Raw genomic sequence first — 20,476 nt, 5'->3', positions numbered from 1 at the left:
ATCATGGATGTGCAGATGTCTGTTGAATGTTTTAAGCATCTTGTTAAATCTGACATTTAGAATTAAGGAAGTTCTGAAGGCAAATGAGGATTCAACCCAGTATTAGCATGGTTAACCTAATAAAGTGTCCAGGAAGTTTTTTGCAATAGGTGGGAAAATTGTGATAATGAGAAATTAACAGAAAACAAATTACTGAGCATAGATGCATCATGTATGAAGTGTGGAACAATAACCAGGCATGGTGCAGTTATTTGTTTACAGTCGTTTATGTAAATTGTTCAGGTAGAGGATATGTCAGATTCTGACATGTTTGACTCAACTGAAATAGATAAACAGTCCCAGAAATCCAATGTCTGGGCTTACATTATCAATAGTTCTGCTGTATTTTATACAAAATTGCACATTTCAAAACACAGGTTCTGTTTCAGGGAATGGGACTGTGGCAGATTTCTCTCTTTTTTTTAAAAAAAATCTAAGGATCTGACCAACCAGGAATACTGTAAGGAACATGTTACATCATGTTGGAAATCCAGAAGTGTTACACTGATCAAATTACAAATCTGCAATGAATTAAAAAAACATCTACAGCAAAACCAATTTTTCAAGTAAAATAACTTACACTGAAAATAATCAAACCCCATCAAAAAAAAAAAAAAATTATGAAAATGGACATTGCCTCCTGTATACACTTTGGCTTTATGAAAGTAGGTCATCAAAAGAACTTCTTAGCTGCTGCTTCTTGTTGACTTCTGCGAAAGAAAAGAAGAAAAGGATGCAAAAAAAAATTAGAGGAGTGGTTAGATTTCCAGGCAGATGCAACCCAAATTACAACCTGATATCTTACTTGTACATGACGTAGCAGAAGAATAGGACTGACTGGACCACGACAAAGATTGCAAAATGAACAGTGGATAAGCAGGAAGGCATGGGAGGCAACTCGGGACACTTCAGGACCTTGTCAGCTGGATTCTAAACAACACAATGCAGATCAGCAAGTTCAGTCAACACTTTTTTTGTTCTAAAACAGATCAGAAAAGTTCAGACTCCGATCCATACCTGAGCATTACGCTGAACCAGGTGCTCCACGTCCCTTTTGACGGTGTGCAGATGTTCCTTGATGTCGCTGAAATGTTGCATGGTCTCGTATGTCCCCATAGCGGCTTGATTACCCTGATTCTGGACAGAGCCAATCTGTCTCAGTGACTCGTGAAAGGAGTTTCTGCAGAGGGACAGAGACATCATGCTTACTGACTGGACATTAACATTAAAGAAGCCTCAAAAGGACTGAAATAAATCACTGCTGATTGAATTCATGTGGGGAAACATGTTGAACAGTAAACATGCTGTGAGGTGCTGCTTATTTAAAGTCATATAAATTGTCTAAAAATTAATCTTTTAATCCCTATTCACTGGAGGCTACATATTCTCAAACTTTGAAAAAACAGAAAATTGCCATCTGATAAAAGAGGTCATGATTGCTAAATTAATCCCTTATAAAAACATGTTCTTACAACAGATTACAAGTACAGAGGGATAAGAAATGGCTCAGAAACAGGGGGACACCACGTGGATTATGCATCTATGTGTCTATGAGAGGGACGGCTAACATGCTGAAGACAAAATTAAAAAATTGTCTGAAACATTTAACAAAGCATCTGATAGCTGGTCCCCATTAATGTGGATGTGTGTGAAATTGAGAGCCTTTCTAACTGTAATTGATCACCCGTGGAAGCATTTTACCTTCTCAATCTTTAAATTGCTCATTTATATCTGGTAGAAATACTCTTCTATAACTCCTGTGCACCACTAACTGAACAGTCAGGGTCAAAAGAACATATGCTGACCAGTTCAGACTGGTTTATCCTGGTCACTTCATCATCTGTCTGGAAGATTTGTGTCAAGCTGCCATTCACCCTTGACTTATTAATGGAAATTAGTACAAATCGTTTCTCACATTCACCCCGTCAGATAGCAGAATAAACCACTCTGAGGTGCTAGTGCTGAGGCCCACCAAGGACTGAATGTGAAATCTGTAAATCTGCATCTTCACTTTCAGATTAATCACTAAAGGAAGACTACATTGAATGCAAAGCATTCCCAGAAGAGAAGAAAGACTTTAAGCCAGGATCACATTTCTCAACAAAATGTAATTTCTTAAAGTTGATTACTTACAGAGAGGAAGCAACTAGTTTCCCTTCTATCATCTTAAACACGTCTAAGGCGATTATGAAGGGGAAAAAAGACAAATGAGCAGAATTCCACTAGTGTAAGCAAGACAGCCCTGAGGGAGATTGTGAAAAGAAATCAAATTGATGGGACACTGTGTATTTTTTGCTTGTATATGACAGATGTATTTAAAGACTACTAATCTGATAAGGGCAGAACGGTGCTAAGAAGGGGCCTTTTCTTGCTCAGCCACATGGTCGAGGTCTGAAACAGGGACGACATACAAACAAAATCTAATTTGTTTCACGGACATAGGGGGAAAAAAAAAATCTCCCTTGAGGAAGTAAGTGAGCATTTATTAAACCCTACGTCTAATCTTCGTCTACTCCAAGTGACCCATTTATGAGCAAAGAGCCGTCTATGTAGGTTTAGAGCGAGACAAAGTCCTATCATAAACTCTGTGTTTAAGACGGGTCAGGATAAACTGAGCACTTAATCTACAAAGTAATACAGATCAGTTGCTCACATTAGCACATTAGCAGAAGCTGCTGAAGCCTTTTGCCAGCAAACTTATTTACTGTGCCAATCAGCTTACTCCTGTGTAGCACCCTTAATATTCAATTATTACATCTTCCCACTCACTACAGGATTAAAAAAAAATAAAATAAAAAAATAAAAAAACAAAAACTGAGAGTGCTTGGGTAGATTTAGCAAACGAGTAACCAAGAGTCGAGTGCCACGGGAATTATGGGTCAACAATATGATAAAGAAAATCATGTATGCAGTCATCGGAGAATGAATGTCCTGTTGGATTTAGGGCATATAAACAGCTTGCTTTTTTGTGATACATGAGAGATTAATGTTACATAAACTACAATCTTTAATATCTTGTCATTCTGATTAAATCTTTATGCAGATGGCGTGTTAAAATTAACACAAGAGAAATATGCATTAATAAAAATAAATAAATAAATCTAGTTTCTTTGTTCGTGCAGCTCGATTTTAAAAGCGCCCAGAATGAATCAAACTTGTCAATCAAGTTTTCCTGAAAGGAAAATAAATATTTGTGCTAAATGGTTGACAAAAGAGTGAGTAAGACTACGTAGCTGTTTCATAAGTCAGTCATAATGACTCACTCATCAAGCAGCAGACATATTTAAAAATGCTGGCATGCCCACAATGACATAGTCCATAAAGAGCTTATGGTAAACAATACATAAGCAAAGATATGTTATTGACATAATATAACACTGAACCTGCACACCAAATCAGGCTCACTTATTCTAAGTAGTAGAATCAATCATTCTCTATTCATTCCATACCTGCGAAAAAAGAAATCTGAGCGCAGGTGACTATTTTTATGATTTTAAAAGAAGCACATTAGAGCTGGATATCAGTGTGCACTTTGAGCTGTAATTGTGATATGACAGAATTCATAATCAGCCACCTTTTGGGTTTCTCTGCTTCCTGATCAGCTGTCAAAAAGTCTGTCCAAACGACTGCAACACTATCCTGCTCATGCGGTATTTCTCTATCATGTAACGGATTCATTTCAAATGAGTAATTGGTATTAGGTATTTGGGCAATCTTGTATCTGTGCCAAAACCCAGTTTACACTAGCGCAATGCATCAGTAAATCTGGGCCTAGAAATCCAGCGTTACCGACTGCGGAGGAAGCCGTTACAGCCGCTGGATTATCAGGACAGCAGACACCTGTGATGTCGCAGCCAGCCTCTCCTAAGATTAAATGTGATGTGATGGATTTAAGCGGCAGGATTTCCCTTGTTTTTCTGGAGTATCACGGATGTGTCTTTATGCTGTTTTTTTGTAAAAACAGCTATTTTTTAAGAATAACCGATTGTGAACAACAAACGCTGTTGTTACTTACTTCAACTCGTTCAGGCTTTTGAGAACCTCCTGCTGCGTGGCTACGATGGACCCCAGCTGCTGACCAGCAGAATCCAGCTAAGAGAGAAATGAAGCACAATGGTCTGAAAGTTCATACTGATACAGCTGTCATATAAAGGGTTTCCTATGTTTTGATAAGCGCTCAGATGAAAGGTTTAATAAGGTAGGAGTTCATAGAAAGACAGTCCAAAGTCCCAACACACATTTTTAAAATGTAAAAAGAAACAAACAAAAAGAAACATGCTTCTCCATTCGTAACAAAATATAAAAATCTATTTTGTAGCTTTACAGCGAACACCTTTAGCTTGTGTAAGTTTGCTTCTTGATGACATGCCCACCTGTCCTGACTCAGTGTTTGCCCCCTTTTTGGCGACCTCATCCGTGATGACGGAGACGTATCGACGCTGTTCGTCCAGGATCATAGCGAGCTGCCGGTTGAGCTGTTTGATTTCCAGATGGATCCGGTTCTGGCCTTCAAACACCTGACGAATCTCCCGGTCATTCACACTCTCATACAAATCATCGACTGAAAAAAGAGACTGCAGATTAAAACCCAACTATAGAAAAGAAATTTGTAAACTTTTCATGTAGATTTACAAAAGTAATATTTGGACATATTTGTCTTGAATGTATTCTGATTCATATTTTTCAAATAATGTAACTTTTTTTAGGCAACATGCAACAGATTAATATAGAATATAAATAAAAACAAATGTGTATTTTTCATTCATTGTGTAATTTTACACAACTGTTTGGACCATCGTGCTTCAGAAAACTAACTTGGTTCTCCTTGGACGTCCGGGTGCTCCTTCTGAAATTCCTCTTTCTTTTTATCGAGCTCTTGCTGGAAGTTCTGAAATTCCTCCTGGTACTTGTCCTTCTCTTCTTTAGGAATCTCAGATTCAACTGGGGGCTTCAATGGGAAAGACAAAAAAACCCTCTGTGAACTCAATAGAGGCTCTGCTTGGGTGTATAGTGCATATACACGCACACATGCACGTGCACACACACAGACAGACACGCGCACACACACAACTACAGAGTGAGTAAAAGACACACAACGGATTGGAAACGTATTAGGAGTTCTAGACAAAAAAAAAAATGTAGTTACCAGTTGCTGGCCAGGCTCTGTGAGTCTGAATAGCAAGAAGGACAAAACATCGTGGTCATCTGACGAACAAAAGAAAATTTCAATGAGAAAAATCACAAACATCAGAAATAAAATCATTGAATTACCACACGTTAAGACTATAATATAATATCTCAGAAACAACTGCAATGTGTGATAAGGTAATACTATCATACTATATTAGTAATTAGCAATTACCAATAAGCAGTAAGTCAAAACAGTGACACTAGGAACAAGGACTAAAGGTAGCAGTAATAGGCAATAATGTTAAGATGGAAACAATTTAACTAGTCAAGACCAGACCAGCAAAACTAGTAAAGTCATCATAAGACTGAGGTAATGTTTCAATAATGTTTTAACTACAGAAATTACTAGACAGTATAAATGAAATTAAGTCTTTAATAGAAGGCAGACCTCAAATATTTCTAGTGCTACTACTGCCACTGCTCATTAATACAAACATCTAATTAGCCAGTTAAATCGCAGCAAGAATTTAGGTGTGTAGACATGGTCAAGAGGGCCTGTTTAAGTTCAAACAGAGCATCAGAATGAGGAAAAAAATGTGATTTTTGGCATGGTTGTTGGTCCCACGCAGTCTAATCTGAATATTTCAGAATCTGCTGATCTGCTGGGATTTTCCAAACAAACATCTCTATGTTTTAATGGTCCGAACAAGAGAGAACATCTAGTGAGTGCCAGTTCCAAAAACTGGTGAAATGCCTTGTTGATGTCTGAGGTGAATAGCCAGACTGCTTCAAGTTGATAGGAAGATGACAGTCAACCATTTTTTTACAACCAAGAAATGCAGAAAAGCATCTCAGAATGCACAAGACATCAAACCTTGAAGCAGATGGTCTACAGCAGCAGAAGACCACACTGCTAAGAAAAGGACTGTACTCAAATGACCTCCACAGTTACTGTTTGGGAAATGGTGGAACAAAAGATTCAAACAATTTCTGTGCAGCCAACAAATCTGCAGCTGTGGTGTGACACTGACACGTCATATAGATGGTTTTGAAGGTAAAAGGAGGAGCTAAGTCAATAAGAGGAAAAATATGCAGCTGATAAAGTGTCTGTGAGCGACTGCTGGGTCGAATATAAATTATTACAGAGAAATCCGTTGCTTATGAAATTTTGATTTTGTAGACAGTAAAGTTTTTTTAACAGCAAATAGAATAATACCTGCTAAACCACCGGTAGCAGCTGAAATGCCAAAGAAACCGTCAGATGGAATAACCATGTTGTCCACCTTTGTGCAGAACTCGTAGTCCTCTTTGTCCGGAGTGAAACCGTTGTTGATCAAGACCTGAAGAGGAAAAAAAGCAAAAACAAAAACACAGCTACATTTTTTACTGTCTCAAAAGTGCCATTGTTTTCATCTTACTTCACATTGTGAATATACACACACTTAATGCTAAAAGGTTCATGTTTTCTCCTACCGTCAGTGTCCTTTTGTAGTATGTTATTTTGGCTCTGACAGGGTAGGGTTTATTGCGGAAGTCTCGTAAACATGTACCAAGGGCCTGTGTGGAGCCATCGCTGCGTGAAAACAAACAAAAAACTATTACTTGCACCTCATAATTACGGTTAAACTTTGAGGAAAACACACTCAGGTTTATTAGATAATAACATTCATGCCTGTGTATATACTTTATGGTACAGTAGGCACAGAATTTAAGATTTAAAAAAATGATTTAAAGCTTTCACTCGCCCAAGGGAGATTAGGAAGGAGAGAGGATTATTTACTTTCCAAGCAAATATAATCATATTTCCTAATCTTCTTTAAGTTGGTAAAATTCGAGTTGGTGACGACATCAGAGGAAAGCGCAAGAAATGTTTACTTACTTTTGATGGTCATAAACAAGGTTGCCATTGTTTCCCACGACGAGAATAGCTGGGTTATTTTTCTGGAAAGATTCCCAGAAAACAAAGAAACAATTTAATCCTTTTTGTCATCTAAAGCACAGAAATAGGTTTGATGTTTAGGTAATCTTATTTAACTAAGTAAAATTTAAATTTCACATAAACAAAAAGCTCTGGGTTCTTAATTGCTAACATGATTCCTGACTGAGAAATCAAGCTGTTTGTTATAATATAGGCAGAAAGTCTCTCAACCGACTGCTCCCACCACACAATGACAGAAACAAACGTGAATAAAGCTATACTGCTTTACACTTTACGCTTATTACTCATTAAGGTTTTACCATTATTAAAAACTATAGCTGACACCAACCTTTCCGTCATTGTCAAAAGAATCAAAGAAGACTCCAATTCCGTTCCACTGATCAGCAGCTCCGTACACTGGACCCTCAAGGCCTTGTGTGCTGGTGAACCACACGGCCTGTCAGACATAAAAATAAATCAAAAATAAATAATAAAAATAATAATAATTAATAGCTAACTTATGTGAAAGAACTTGTTTGGAATCCACAGGATTGGAGCTGAATAAAGAATATCTGATTTAATATTTAAAGGAAATGTGATATATGGGTGATTACATATATACAAACATACACATATATTTGTTTTCTATTGTAAAGCTTTTATTTTAACGTAGTTTTTATTTTGATGTTTTGGCAATATTATTTTAAGACAGTGTGATCAGATCAGATCAGATCAGAGCCTTTACACATTTTCTGCAAAGTGCCCAGCTGAGTTAAGTGTCATACCCCAAATCTTTTATTGGTTCTCTTTTTGGTTTCCTCTCTCTTTGTCTATCTCTACACTGTCACTATCTAATAAAGATTAAAATGCCACTTAGTGACTGCACAGTGCACCATTTCTCTACTCAAATTTCTTGTTATCAGCTGACCTAAACAGATGTAGTGTAAGTTCATTTCATAACATACAGTGTCCTTGTTAATTATCGCTGCAGCCTCAGAGCATACATGATACGAACACGTATTTATCTTAATTTAAAATCCTTCGCCTCACATACGAACTGTTTAATAATCGGTTTTCAGACCCCTCTTCTGTGGAACCAGCTCCCATTTTGGATTTGGGAGATAGACACCCTCTCTGCTTTTAAGATTAGCCTTAAAACCTTCCTCTCTGATAAAGCTTAAAGTTAGTCTCAGATGACAATATGGTGTAACAGGCCAAGGTTACTGGGTCTATCATGATGCATTGTGTGTTTCTTCTTTATTCACCTCTTTTCACTCTTGACATGTTTATCACCACTCTGCATTTAATCATTAGTCACTATTAATCTCTTACATTAATTAATTCTCTTACATTAATCTCTTTTTTCTTCCCACTGCCTCCAAGTGCTGGTCACAGGGGATCTGATTGTTGGGGTTTTCTTTCTATTATTGTAGGGTCTTTAGCTTAAAACATCTTGAGATATTTGTGATTTGGTGCTATATACATGAAACAGAACCTAAATGAACTGAATGAAATACTGCTACATCATTGACAATATAAAAATCTGCAATTTTACATATTTGTAGCATGCAACTGTGTATTTGGGTGAAGTGCTTCATTTAGGCTCCCCGGAGAAGTTTAACCTCTTACAAGTAAACTCAGTATCTTTACGCTTCACACTACACTTGTTAGGCAATGCTTGTCATACCACCCTATGGGCATGACACACCTGAAACAGGGTGTGTTGGTAAAACAGGTTTTAAAGCACATTTCTCAATATCTACTATTAGATTATCCACAAAAGCAATATTGGTCTGTTTGGAGATTTCTCCCATCAGCACAGTCAATACTGGCTATGAAGGAAAAATGATTATTTGTAAACTAGTTATTGGATGTTGATGGTAGTTACTGGAAAAAGGATTGCTAAAGTCCCAGTCACACAGCCCTATGGACTTGTCAGTGACCCCCTGGCAACCCTTGTTGCTAAGTGAAAATGTGTATTCCCCAAGCAGTAAGATAAACCCTCATTGTGACTGCTTTGGTTGCTACCGTATTGCTACAGTCTTTGTTTGAATGGAAGTTGCGGTCTTGTCTACAAACACTGCCCAGCTGCTCTCTGAGCAGTAGTGAAACTGTGAAAAGTGGAAATGGAGAAAGTTCGCTTCCAAAGTAAAATATGTGCCTTTTGAAAAATGCTGGCTGCAGCACTGAGCCAAAACTTTTATTTTGAAGGTGATCCTTTTTCATTTCTAATTTGCATTGGACCTTTTGACGTTTTACTACCACACAGCTAATAGTTAGCAAGTAGCTGCAGACAAATGTGAAAAACTACTATTTTGGTGCAGAAGATCTGCAACCAGTTTCCCCGAACAACAGCCATCCACCTCAAAGAGTTACCACCATACATGGTTGTTAAATGTCCAATATAGAGGACAGCTTTGAGAGGGTTTAAGCTGAGCTGAGCCAGAAGCAGTGATAATCAGTGTGGGATCACTGAGAGTGTTTTTCCTCTGCCAGTTCATGTGACTGATTAAGGCCAGCTAACAAACACACATTTTCTTATCATCTTTGAAAAAAATTGTTTTTTATTGGCTTTAGAAGATTTCTCTTTATGTTTATGCTCATCATGAGAAAGAGGAAGAGACTGGCATAGGCTAGCCACACTGGGCTAACCACAAAGCCAAACATGGCAGACCGCAAAGCAAAGTTCAGGTCAGATGACCCATACTTTGAGGCTGGAGTAGACAGTGGAAAATGAAGCTAGACCCTCGCAGCTGCACAATCAGCCCACACTAAGGTTTTTCCCCTTCTTACCAAACCGTCGGCTCCCATTCTTCCTCTTCCAGATACCCTGAATGTCACCTCGGCCTCCCAGTGCTCAAAGTTGACTTTGTTTTTCGTCCAAACAGAACCCCTCTGACTCCTGAGGGATGGCGTAATGCGCACCTGGTCTGCGCTAGGAATGGCATCTAGAACAGAGAGAGGACACAAAGTGAGTTTACATACTAATTTATCACAAACTTTGAGGAATCTGTGGAAAAGAACTCAGTGACACAATAAATGTTTTTTTCCCCCACTACTGCTGCAGCAGCAGCAGCGTATTACTGTTATTACACGTCAGCATTATCAAGTTGTACCTACTTGATAAGCTCTTTACTGCCTAGCACCTGATTTGTTTGTATGCTTCCCCCCCCCCCCCCCAAATGCTACACTACCTCTACTTTGTACCAGGTCAATAAATAAATAAATGAATAAATAAATAAATAATTATTTTTAGCGGTTTTATATCACAGGAAGTATGGCTTTGGAGCTCTTGTAAGACAAAATGAGCAAAGAAGAGCATCAGCTTGTGCTCTGGAAACGTGTAAAAGGTCATATTTAATATGCATTCAAATGTGACAGTAATCTTTGCAGCTGTTAGGAGACAACAGAAAAAAAGTTTATTCACAATATTTTCCCTCTCTTTGCTTCCTGTCAACCTCTACTCACACACTTAATGAAGCCACCTTTAGCTCTAGAAAATAAACAGTTCACTGAGGAAATAACCTGCAGAATGCTATTGAAGGTGGTCATTATGTACAGGCGCTGAGCGGTGTTTATTTAGAGAGAATGCAGTGTAAGCTGGTGCAGCTTTCTTGTATCAGCAGGAATACTGACAGTGTGATGCAAGACTCCAAAGGCCTATTTTTGCAAGAGGAAAGTTCAACAATGAGGAGGCCTGTGTCTGCACACTCCCCAGCGCCAGTCAGGACTTCTAACTTAACTCTGACTTATTCAGCTCTGCACTGATTTAAATGAAAATGAGACTGGGAGTCGAGTGCTAAAATCAAAGCATTTCCTAGTGCACTTGTGAATGAACAAAACAAGCCGCTGTCGCCTCTGAACACCTCAGAGCCGAAACAAACCACAAACAGGGCATGACCTCAGCCGTGCTCGTGCCAGCTGGACAAACGGCTGTCGAAGCGGTTTGACGAGCAGCGGTTCCGTGATGCTGACAGCTGGACACAAACTTACTTCCAGTGTGGATCCAGAAAGGGATACTGCCGTCACTCTGAGACAGGTGCGGTCCTTTGAAGCTGTATTTATACTCAAACCGGCGGTGTGGAGCCTCCTCTGACGTCGAAGCTCCCACGGCGATGTCGGCGACACTGCTGTGAAATATTAGCGTCGTGACAAAAGTTATTATCAACAAACGAGCGCCGACCGCCGGGCTCTTCGCTATGGGCACCGCCATGTTTCTGTATCACTGCTGACGTAGCGCTGAGTCCGCGAGCATGACGGGATGCCTGTTGGGCCAACAGGGCGTTTTCTCATTGGACGATTTTTGGGTCCTATTTCGTCCCGCCCCTTCCTCTCTACGCTCTCTCTCTGTAACATTTGCACAAACACAACCAACAAAAGTAAACAACATGAATAACCAACGGGGAATATAATAAAAAAGCCAAATCATCAGACAACAAATAACTAAATAAATAAACGGAAAAAGTTACAATAAACCTTTCAGGACCAGAGGCCTGCAATATACCACAGCAGAAATTCAAATTGCCACATCCTTGATAGTGATAGGCTGGAATTGGCATATTTTTTTAAAAGCTATTTTTAAAAGCTATTGAATTTGCATTTAGATGTAATGCAAATTCAATTTAAATTTGACAAAAATAGTGAAATAGCATTTACATGTCATGGAGGATTCAATCCGCCAACATGCTTTTGATTTTTGATTTTGACTTTTGAGAATGCCTTTTCATGTGAGATATTTTGACATTTTACCTTGCAGTATAGGTGTAATAAATAAATAAATAAACAAATCACTGAGTCAAAGTCACAGAGGCCTATAAACCGGCCAGCAACTGTTAGAGAAAAATGTGCATTCCCTGGCTGTTTCGTAAGTGGTTGTTGGCAGTTGCTTTGAAATTCAATGCTACAATCTCATTCTGAAGGTCTAGAGCAGTGGTTCTTAACCTTGTTGGAGGTACCGAACCCCACCAGTTTCATATGCGCATTCACTGAACCCCTCGTTAGTGAAAAATAAAATATGATTTTTTCAAATTCAAGACATAGATATGTTTTTAACTGGTGCACAAAATGAGCCGTGCATGTCACGACGGAGGCTCTGCCGAACCCCTGAGACCGACTCACCGAACCCCTAGGGTTCGTTTGAACCCAGGTTAAGAACCACTGGTCTAGAGGGTGGTCAGACCTGCTAGCAAGTACCAGTTGCGTCTGTTGCAAATAGTTTGCATGGAACAAAATACTCAAAAACTGCCCAGGGGCCACTTTGGGAATGGCCCCTGGGCTAATGAAAGCCCAGGACACTTTTGTAGAAGACTCTCCCAATCTTAAGACTCTCCCTTTCATGTCAAAAAAGAGAGGTATTTAAATATAATTGATAACGTGCACTACTAAAGTACAATGTTAACTAAATTGGATCGGCTTATTTATTATTAATACTAACTGTAAGACTAGAAACCTTTATTCTTCTTACATGTTGGATATTTCACTAAATAAACCTCTACTCACAAACACACAGGTACACTCATAGAGAGGCAGAGTCCTGCTCTGTGCAACTGCTGATTGCGGGCAAATAATAAAACCACGTTGCACTGTCTCAGCGATGCTTAATAGGAACTTGACACAATCCACTAAATGTGGGAGACTGTGGGGCATAATAGCAAATATTTACCCCGGGGCAGCATACTGGGTCAATGTGACCTTAACATGTGCAGTTGTCACTCCATTACGTCTTGCAGGTGATTATATGAAGAGGATGAACATGATATAAACTATTAAAACATATACTGAGGCCTTGATTTACTTCAAAATTTTCCCCACTTTCCCCCAGTTGCCTCTACGGGTGCTAAACCACTACAAGGGCCGTGATTCCAACAAAACAGGATATTGTGGCTACACCAGCTGGAAGATTTGGAGTGAATAGCCATGAACAAATTGTCTGTTGGTTTTTGGAGCCTTTTTTTTCCCCTATGAGTGAGCCACTGAATTATTTGGCTACCTTTGCAAGCAACACATGAGAATTTGGTGAAGCAGATGAATGAAATTCAGTAGAGCTAAAGCTTTAATCATGTTTTTGGAAACAAGGTTAATAGGAGATCAACTCCTCGAGCAGGTGAAAGATGTGAATATTGTTTTTTAACTCTGTGTCAACACAACCATAAAATCCATTATATGACAGGTATGCACAAGTGTTGTCAAACCAGATCTGTTTTTGTATGTCTTTAAATATCCGGAAACTGTCACAGCATGAGGCCGTGGAAAGAAAAATCTATTAGATTGATCTATTATCTACTATTAAATCTACTATTAAAATACATCTGTAAAATGCTCTGCCAAACAAAACACACAAGAAGGAGACTATATGTAATTTTGAAAATTTCTGGTGTAGGCTCTTACCACTCGTGACATCTTTCCAGTGGATTTGTCAGGGCAGAGAAAATAGAGACATCTGTCCTTTGTCTGAGGAAGTCCTCATTAGAGAGTTAAACCACACTCTTTGTGGGGAAATGCAGGATTTGAATAACAAAGGCGGTGCTAATAGATCCATTTAGAAGTGGACAATGGGAAACCGTGGATTGTTAATGGGTCAGTGAAACTGTGAATAGCCTATTGCATGAGTCAGAACAAATATTTGGCCAGCGAATTATACAATACTGTACTAAATATAATCCTGGAAATGACAGCGAGCCTCTGCCGTTGAGCCACATGAGGTTTGAGGTGGCACTTTTTTGAGGGGCATGTTCTATCCTTGTTTTGACCGCTGGATGTCCTCCTATCATTCTGTGTGTTGTGGAACCAGTGGCCTTAACTGACAAAACAAATACCTGTTGTGTTGTGCATGGGGCCATTTGTTCTTGGGGGATCTGGGCATCTAAAGCATTAAGAGGAAAGGGAGAGTGGCTTGTCAACGCCTGGTGTGAACGATGGCTTAGTTAAATGAAGCCTGTTGCTGCATGGTGTTTATTCATACCGGAAAAGCACAAAGCAATCCATTATCACGTAGACTAAATATCTGCTAAGGTGACAGCATGCTAAGGAAACGTCCCACCGGGCTCTTACTTTTACCACCATGATGCAAATCGCTTCTCTCCTTTGAGGACCAGGGCACTCACTGTTCTTATGATTTTAATTACAATCCAGCGAGCCTGATGCTGACCCGATGCACAAGAGACACAGAAGCTTCGCTTATCACGCCTAGCAGCTTTGAATGTTTTATGATCATTTAAGCCAATAATGCATAGATTTGATCTGCCGCTGTATTATTCGCAGGCTTGGCTCTGTGCATACAGGCCACACACTCACCCCGGACAATGCAGAAGGGGGCTAAACCTTCATTTCAGATTGCTTTGACACAGTCCAGTGTGGTCTGGGCAGAAGAGAGGGCACTTATTGTCCACTAAGGACTTTGCCACATTCATTTGAGGAGCAGCCCTTTCTCATTATTAACAGACACACTAAACGATGGGGCCCAAACAATACAGAACAGATCCCTTTATGCAGACAAGTGCTCAACGTTTCAGCAGCCACTGTGTGCCCTCCACCACTCCCGCTCCCTTTTTAGATACCTGCACATCAGTGAAAGATGTGGAGGACACAAAAGATATCCTCAACTTTCCTTTTTCTCCCATTCTGTGAAACAGGCCCATTTTAAAGCCTTTATTTGTGCAAAGCCTCTCATTAACTCCGCTCATGCTGCCTCACTCGGTTTGCCATTGCTTAAGTACCGGGTGTTGTAAAAAAGCTACCAATTAGTCACTCATCAGCTCCAATTAGAGGAGACAAAGCCCGAGTAAAGATAACTCAATGAGAGGGAGAGGTGGAAGGGTGAGGGCTCTCAGTATGTGCATGTGTGATTGTGTGTGTTTTTTTGTGTCTACACGCATAAGTGTGTGTGTTTGCATACATGTGTTGAAGCCCGGACCGGCACAACATCGTTTTTAATCAGTGGAGAACTTGTGGCCATTCAGTCTGACCCACCACGGCACAGGTCCATTCACTCTCCAGGCTCCTCAGCGGGCCCTTTTCTCAGGGCCAAGTGTTGTTGTGCTGGGAAGACAGGCCCCCCAGGAGTCCCAGAAAGAGAGCCATTCAATCCTCTCTACCTGTTTGCAGCACATAAAGCACTTAGACCCTGGCCGATCTCTCATCATTGTCTCCTTCTCTCTCAATACTTCCTTAAACTTAGGCCTCAACAAGAGCAAGCCCTTTTAGAGAGGGGGGAATAGGGGATGTATGTTAAGGGGGTGCCTTTCGCCTCATTAGAATTGAATTTGCACTGTCTTGTAATTACGCTGAAGGGCAACAATGTATTTTTTTTCTTCCATCATAGTCTTTGCTGAATGGAAGATTTTTTGGGGCAGTTAATTTGCTGCCCACACTAATGCATTAATTAATGAATTGGGTAGCACTAATTTTCTTTATGCTGCCCCTCTCTGTTTGTTTCCTCCATCTGTTTCCAACAGTCCTGGGCAGCCGCTACTAATAAAATTACCTCATTAGGGCTTTTTAGCAACACAGTAACTCACTCATCCTTTTTGCTACTAAACATTTTCTTTGGGGTCTGTTTGTGTGTGTGTGTGTGTGCATGTTCCCATTTACTGTTGCATATTTTTTGTGGACAGTTCTAAATAATGAAGGGGGCAAGCAGAGAGATATAATTGGGAACAAGGGGCCACTTCAGCAAATATTTGAAATCCTTTTAAAGGCCTGTCCTTGTACAGTGGTGATTAATTACTTCCAGAAGAGATATTTGAGAAATTTATTGCCAAGATTTCCCCGTGTTTTTGTCTCTTTCTATATAAGAGGAGCCCAGCTTGTTAAAAAGAATCGCCCAGCACTTCAATATCGGTCCCTCTTTAATCAAATGCAAATCATAACATGCAGCGTTGTGGGAAAATGGGCTTATTGTGAAACAAATACACAACGTGTTAACAATGATGTAGTGTCTAATGAGGCTGGCATCCAAAATCCAAAACTTCGAACTATCTGAAAGGATTTCGGTTTGGATGTTGTCAAAGAATGAACAAATCTGTGTTTGTCTTTTGGGAACGACATAAATGTTTCTAATAGAAAAGATAACGAATGTGAATATGATTTAAATTAGGGAAAAAAAGTTCTTCCAGGAACAAAATGATCACTCTGACGCTTGCAGGTCAATCTTTGAGAGAGAAGAAAAGGTAATGTCACAGAGTCCCAAAATAAACAAGCATGTACACATTACCCATGCTGAGTGAGCATTCCCACAAAGCTTTATTCATCACGGTGTTTTGATTGTGTCTGTGTGGATCCCTGTGAACTACACGCCAAAGTTTAATGAGTTCAGTCAGCACTCTGTGCTGTGCATCATTTAATGGGCTGAACTCAAACAGTACACGCTGTACAGGACTGAGAAATTACTGCCATCTAGTGGATTCATCAGGGTACTGAATGCTTGATGTAAAAACACAACTAAGTACTGTATTGTCCTTTTTTCTGGTTATTCTTTATTAAATAAGGACTAGATAATAATGTAATATAAAATCAGGTTAACTCAACCAGAGAGTGAGTGGCACCACATAATGGTAATATTTGGTGGTAATATGTAAGAGAATGCTATCAAAATCGTTCATAGTGTCTGGGTCTGGCTGGGATTATTGTGGATAATGGCAAAAAAAATCAAAACACCAAATACCATAAAATAAATAAAACAAACAAACAAACAAACAAAAAACATGCACAGATGAGTCAAGTCAGACGTTTCTTTTCTCTTTTTTTGTTTCCTAAGGCTTGTATATGCCTGGTCATCAGACAGAATTGATATTGAAATCCACAAAGATCAGGAAATAACATTCTCGTTTTGGTGATTATTAGTCTCATGATGTTCATCAAGGATGAACAGTTTTTTTTTAATTTTCTCCAGCCTTGAAAAATGGCCCTGTTTTCTGCCAACAAATCAACAGGTCGGTTAAAAATAAGATTTCTTTTTAAACATCAGACTGCTTTGGATCTCTTGCTTTGAGAAGGTCTCCCTCTGGTGGAGAAAAAAAAAATTAAAACATTTTAGAATTTCAGTCAGCTGACATTCACACTGCCCTCTGAAAGTTGCCTGCTTGCAGAGAAGGCTTTACTTTGGTTGGTTTATTATTAGGTCAGATATACAATATATTTCACAAACACTGCAAAGCACAATCACTCTCCAGTGCCATAAAAACTTACTTTACCCAAACAAAGCAAACTATTGATTTCACTAGACATAATTATTTGCATTCTGCTTTCCAGCTGACAGGAACACTGTTTTTACAGCCTTCCACTCCTCAGAAACGCTTGATTGGTAAATTAGTCACCACATTATGTTTTTGTTCCACTCTGCATGAAGTATTTAGAGATATGCAATAATTTCACCATACAGTATATTTTGCAGAGCAAATTTCAAGTCTGCATACAGTGTTACAGCGCCACAAATTAAAATGTAAAAAAGTTACATTTTTCTTTTTGGCAACGCAGTGGTTTTTATTCCGAGTTTTAAACAAGCCACTAATGAGCTGTAGGCACAGAAACTTTAGTCTGGTGGCCATGGCAGGATATATAATTCAGTTTTAAGAAGTTTACTTTAAAATTATCAAGTTACAGGCTATGGTTAGGCACGAGAAGGCTGCTTTGGTGCCTAACGCAGCCCTCCAACTAACACCACAGCGCGCAGCGTCACTGCGTATATCAAAGGAAGCTCTGATAACAAATATGCATCTGTTTTTTGTTTTTGCAAAAACTAGAAATAAATTATGAAAAAACAAAACTGTTCTCACTTTGAAGCTCTTACAGGTAGCAAAACATTACAAAACAAGAACCACTGTGAGAGCGCAAACCTCCACCAAGACAGCTCACTCTCTGGGCAGTATTCACTTTGAAGGGAATAGTGTTGCATTTGGTATGTATTCATTTCATCTTTATCAGAACAAAGTTTTATCAGAATTCATTCAAAACTACACAGAAAAAATGGACCTCCCTGACAGAAGTCAAAAACTTCTTAAGATTTAAAAAGGCCAACAAAGACCTCGAGGAACGCTGTATTAGATAAGGTACGGTGTCATTTCAGTGACATTTGAAACACTTACCGATAATCCACAGTTGCAGCTCTGATCACAGCTGCTACAACAGCAGTATTTCCAAAATTTCTTTGAATCATTACTTTTGGTAAAACAAAATTTTAAAAATGACAATGGGGCATGCAATAGATGAGACTCAATGCACTAAGGTTAAAAAGTAAAATTCTATATTTTGCTGCTTTAATTCTTCCTGCAAGCACAAAAATGATGCAACACATGCCGATTGTTTACAGTTAAAGAGAAAAAAAAACTGTTTTTATGAGAGACTTCTTTAATGTGCTATAAAGGAACAGTAGGTTTCTGAAAATATGCAATAAAAAAGCATGCGTTGGCACAGTCTACTCATTTTTGTTAAAAAATAGATGAAATTTTGTATATCATACAAAAATAGACAATCTGTAATCAAACAGCATAAAATATGTTCTTTTTTAAAGAAGTTAAATAAGAAGGCAGATCATTTCAATATTCACACCAAAGACAGTGTATTTAAAAACACCTTTTTCATTCATTCCAGTTTGTTCACTCTGTTCTCTCTCGTGTTGGTTTCCTCTTCCTGTTCCTCTTTGGCCCGCCGCCTGTTCGAGGCGGCGCTTCCTTAGAGTCCTCACCCGAGCCCATATCTAAAGGGTCCTGGTTTTGTCTCCAGCTGTCAGGGACTGTGGGAAAGTCCTCCTCTAGAGAGTGCATAGGTCGACCGTACACCTTGCTCTGCAGGTCAGCGATGTCATTTCGGATGTCTGCCATCAGCAGAAGCAGGAAATCAAAGGATCCTGGAGGGCCCTGGGTTTGACCAAAGAGATACAGACAAATTTTTTAGCTTATTTGTGGATATAAATATAATTATTACACAAGAGTTTATTGCATCAAGGCTCCAGCTGTTTGGTGAACTGGCCACTGGATGCTTGGACATGATGATAATGCTTACTTTCCATGAGATACCATTTAATTTCCCAGCCATGCTGTAGTTTAACTACACTTTTCTATTTGATAGTAACGAGTTACAGTAATGTGGCCTCGGTATAGACAGCCTTAGTCTTACTGGTGGTCCAACAGGCCCAGGAGCTCCTCTGTCCCCCTGAGGAAACAAAACAAATATTTAGTTAAGATGAATTACACTGAAGGAAAATGCATGAGAGGAATTCATGATATTCTGCTACGGGAACTTTCACAAACTGGAAAACTGAGTTCAGGATGAAAGTAAACACAATTGCTTCATGGATTAAAAAGGGAATAAATGGGAGCACATTATATCAAAGAAGCATGTACTGTGTTGTTATATATTTTTGCTAAAAGAGCAATGCAGCTTTCATTAACTCTGTGTAAAGTTTGAAACATAGACTATCTAAATGTCACCCCTAAAGCTCATATTCAAAATGTGAGAATACAAAGTGTGGCTCTCCATAGAGTTTAGTGTAAAATCTTCTTTTCTAGCTTTAGATAACAAATACATTTCTAAGCAAAAAAGTAAAATTAGCCCCTTTAGTAAGCTGAATCCTTTACAGCTCGACTGTGAAGTATCATGGCAGCCTGGTGATTTACAGTAGCACATACACATTAAGCTGACTACCCTGTTAGCCATGCTCAGGGTCACAGGGGGGCTGGGAGTGTTTTGGCAGATGGTTTGGATTTGTTACTCTGAGAGACATATTACCATAACCCTCCAATCTATCCGCACAAACATCCCAGCTGCACTGAAAAGAACACCAAGGTACTGTGTCAATAAGGCAGATGCACCTAAGTCTTTCCATGCGTTCAATCTACAAGCCAAGCAAACAGAGTTACAAGGTCCAATTTAACATGAGAATCTCTGAAGCTTTCATACCTTGCTCTTGTAAGTGATTTATTTTTCTTTTAAACAAACATAACCACCCTGGTGTCCAATCACGGGCACTGTTAAGTCTCATAATGTTTCAAGGTTTCTGCATATTAGCTCCTTTAACTACTTCACCTGGCTGCTCTCAGTCTAAATTCATTCTGACATCCTGAAGGTTCAGGATCAAGTCCCCAGTGAAACTAAAAAAGAAAATCTTACCTCACTCACTCACTGCACCACCGACCTGCTGTACTTATCACAGGCGAGGGTCAAATCAAAGATAGAGAGAGAGCTCTGTTCTATTTTTAAAAAGCTTTTTCTTTGAGGCTAATCTTAGTAACAACTGCCACAGTCACAAGTGATGTTCATACATTATTTTGCCATATAAAAACCATCATCATCTAAATGAGAGCGAACCACTGTCAAACTCAACTACAACATGGTGCAGCAAAGTGGCAGAGCAAGAGCTTCTGGTTATAGATATTGTAAAAAAGAGCAAGAGGC

General features: G+C 39.2%; 2 protein-coding genes across 5 annotated transcripts in view; both read right to left on the bottom strand.

The window, feature by feature from the left end:
* Window positions 1–236: 236 nt before the first annotated feature.
* lman1 (lectin, mannose-binding, 1) lies at window positions 237–11,311 on the bottom strand. The gene is made up of 13 exons (XM_063480620.1): window positions 11,081–11,311; window positions 9,881–10,035; window positions 7,437–7,544; window positions 7,049–7,110; window positions 6,643–6,742; window positions 6,386–6,509; window positions 5,186–5,244; window positions 4,855–4,987; window positions 4,413–4,600; window positions 4,055–4,131; window positions 1,057–1,219; window positions 845–969; window positions 237–749 (listed from the first exon to the last, which is right to left on the bottom strand). The coding sequence occupies exons 1-13, from the start codon at window positions 11,298–11,300 to the stop codon at window positions 713–715; spliced, it is 1,551 nt and encodes a 516-aa protein (XP_063336690.1). The 5' UTR covers window positions 11,301–11,311; the 3' UTR covers window positions 237–712.
* Window positions 11,312–18,273: 6,962 nt separating this feature from the next.
* Window positions 18,274–20,476, bottom strand: part of ccbe1 (collagen and calcium binding EGF domains 1) — a 36,712-nt gene continuing 34,509 nt past the window's right edge. For 2 of the 4 annotated variants that reach the window (XM_063480618.1, XM_063480616.1), the window contains 2 exons: window positions 19,199–19,234; window positions 18,275–18,939 (listed from right to left, as the gene is read on the bottom strand). In XM_063480618.1, the coding sequence (XP_063336688.1) occupies window positions 18,679–18,939; window positions 19,199–19,234 (297 nt within the window). In that variant the 3' untranslated portion in view covers window positions 18,275–18,678. Of the gene's footprint in view, window positions 18,940–19,198; window positions 19,235–20,476 lie in introns of all 4 variants that reach the window. The other 2 variants (XM_063480619.1, XM_063480615.1) reach the window with 2 other exon arrangements.

This window comes from Pelmatolapia mariae, linkage group LG7, assembly GCF_036321145.2.
Source record: "Pelmatolapia mariae isolate MD_Pm_ZW linkage group LG7, Pm_UMD_F_2, whole genome shotgun sequence".
NCBI lineage: Eukaryota > Metazoa > Chordata > Actinopteri > Cichliformes > Cichlidae > Pelmatolapia > Pelmatolapia mariae.
This window is presented reverse-complemented; position numbering and strand designations above follow the sequence as displayed.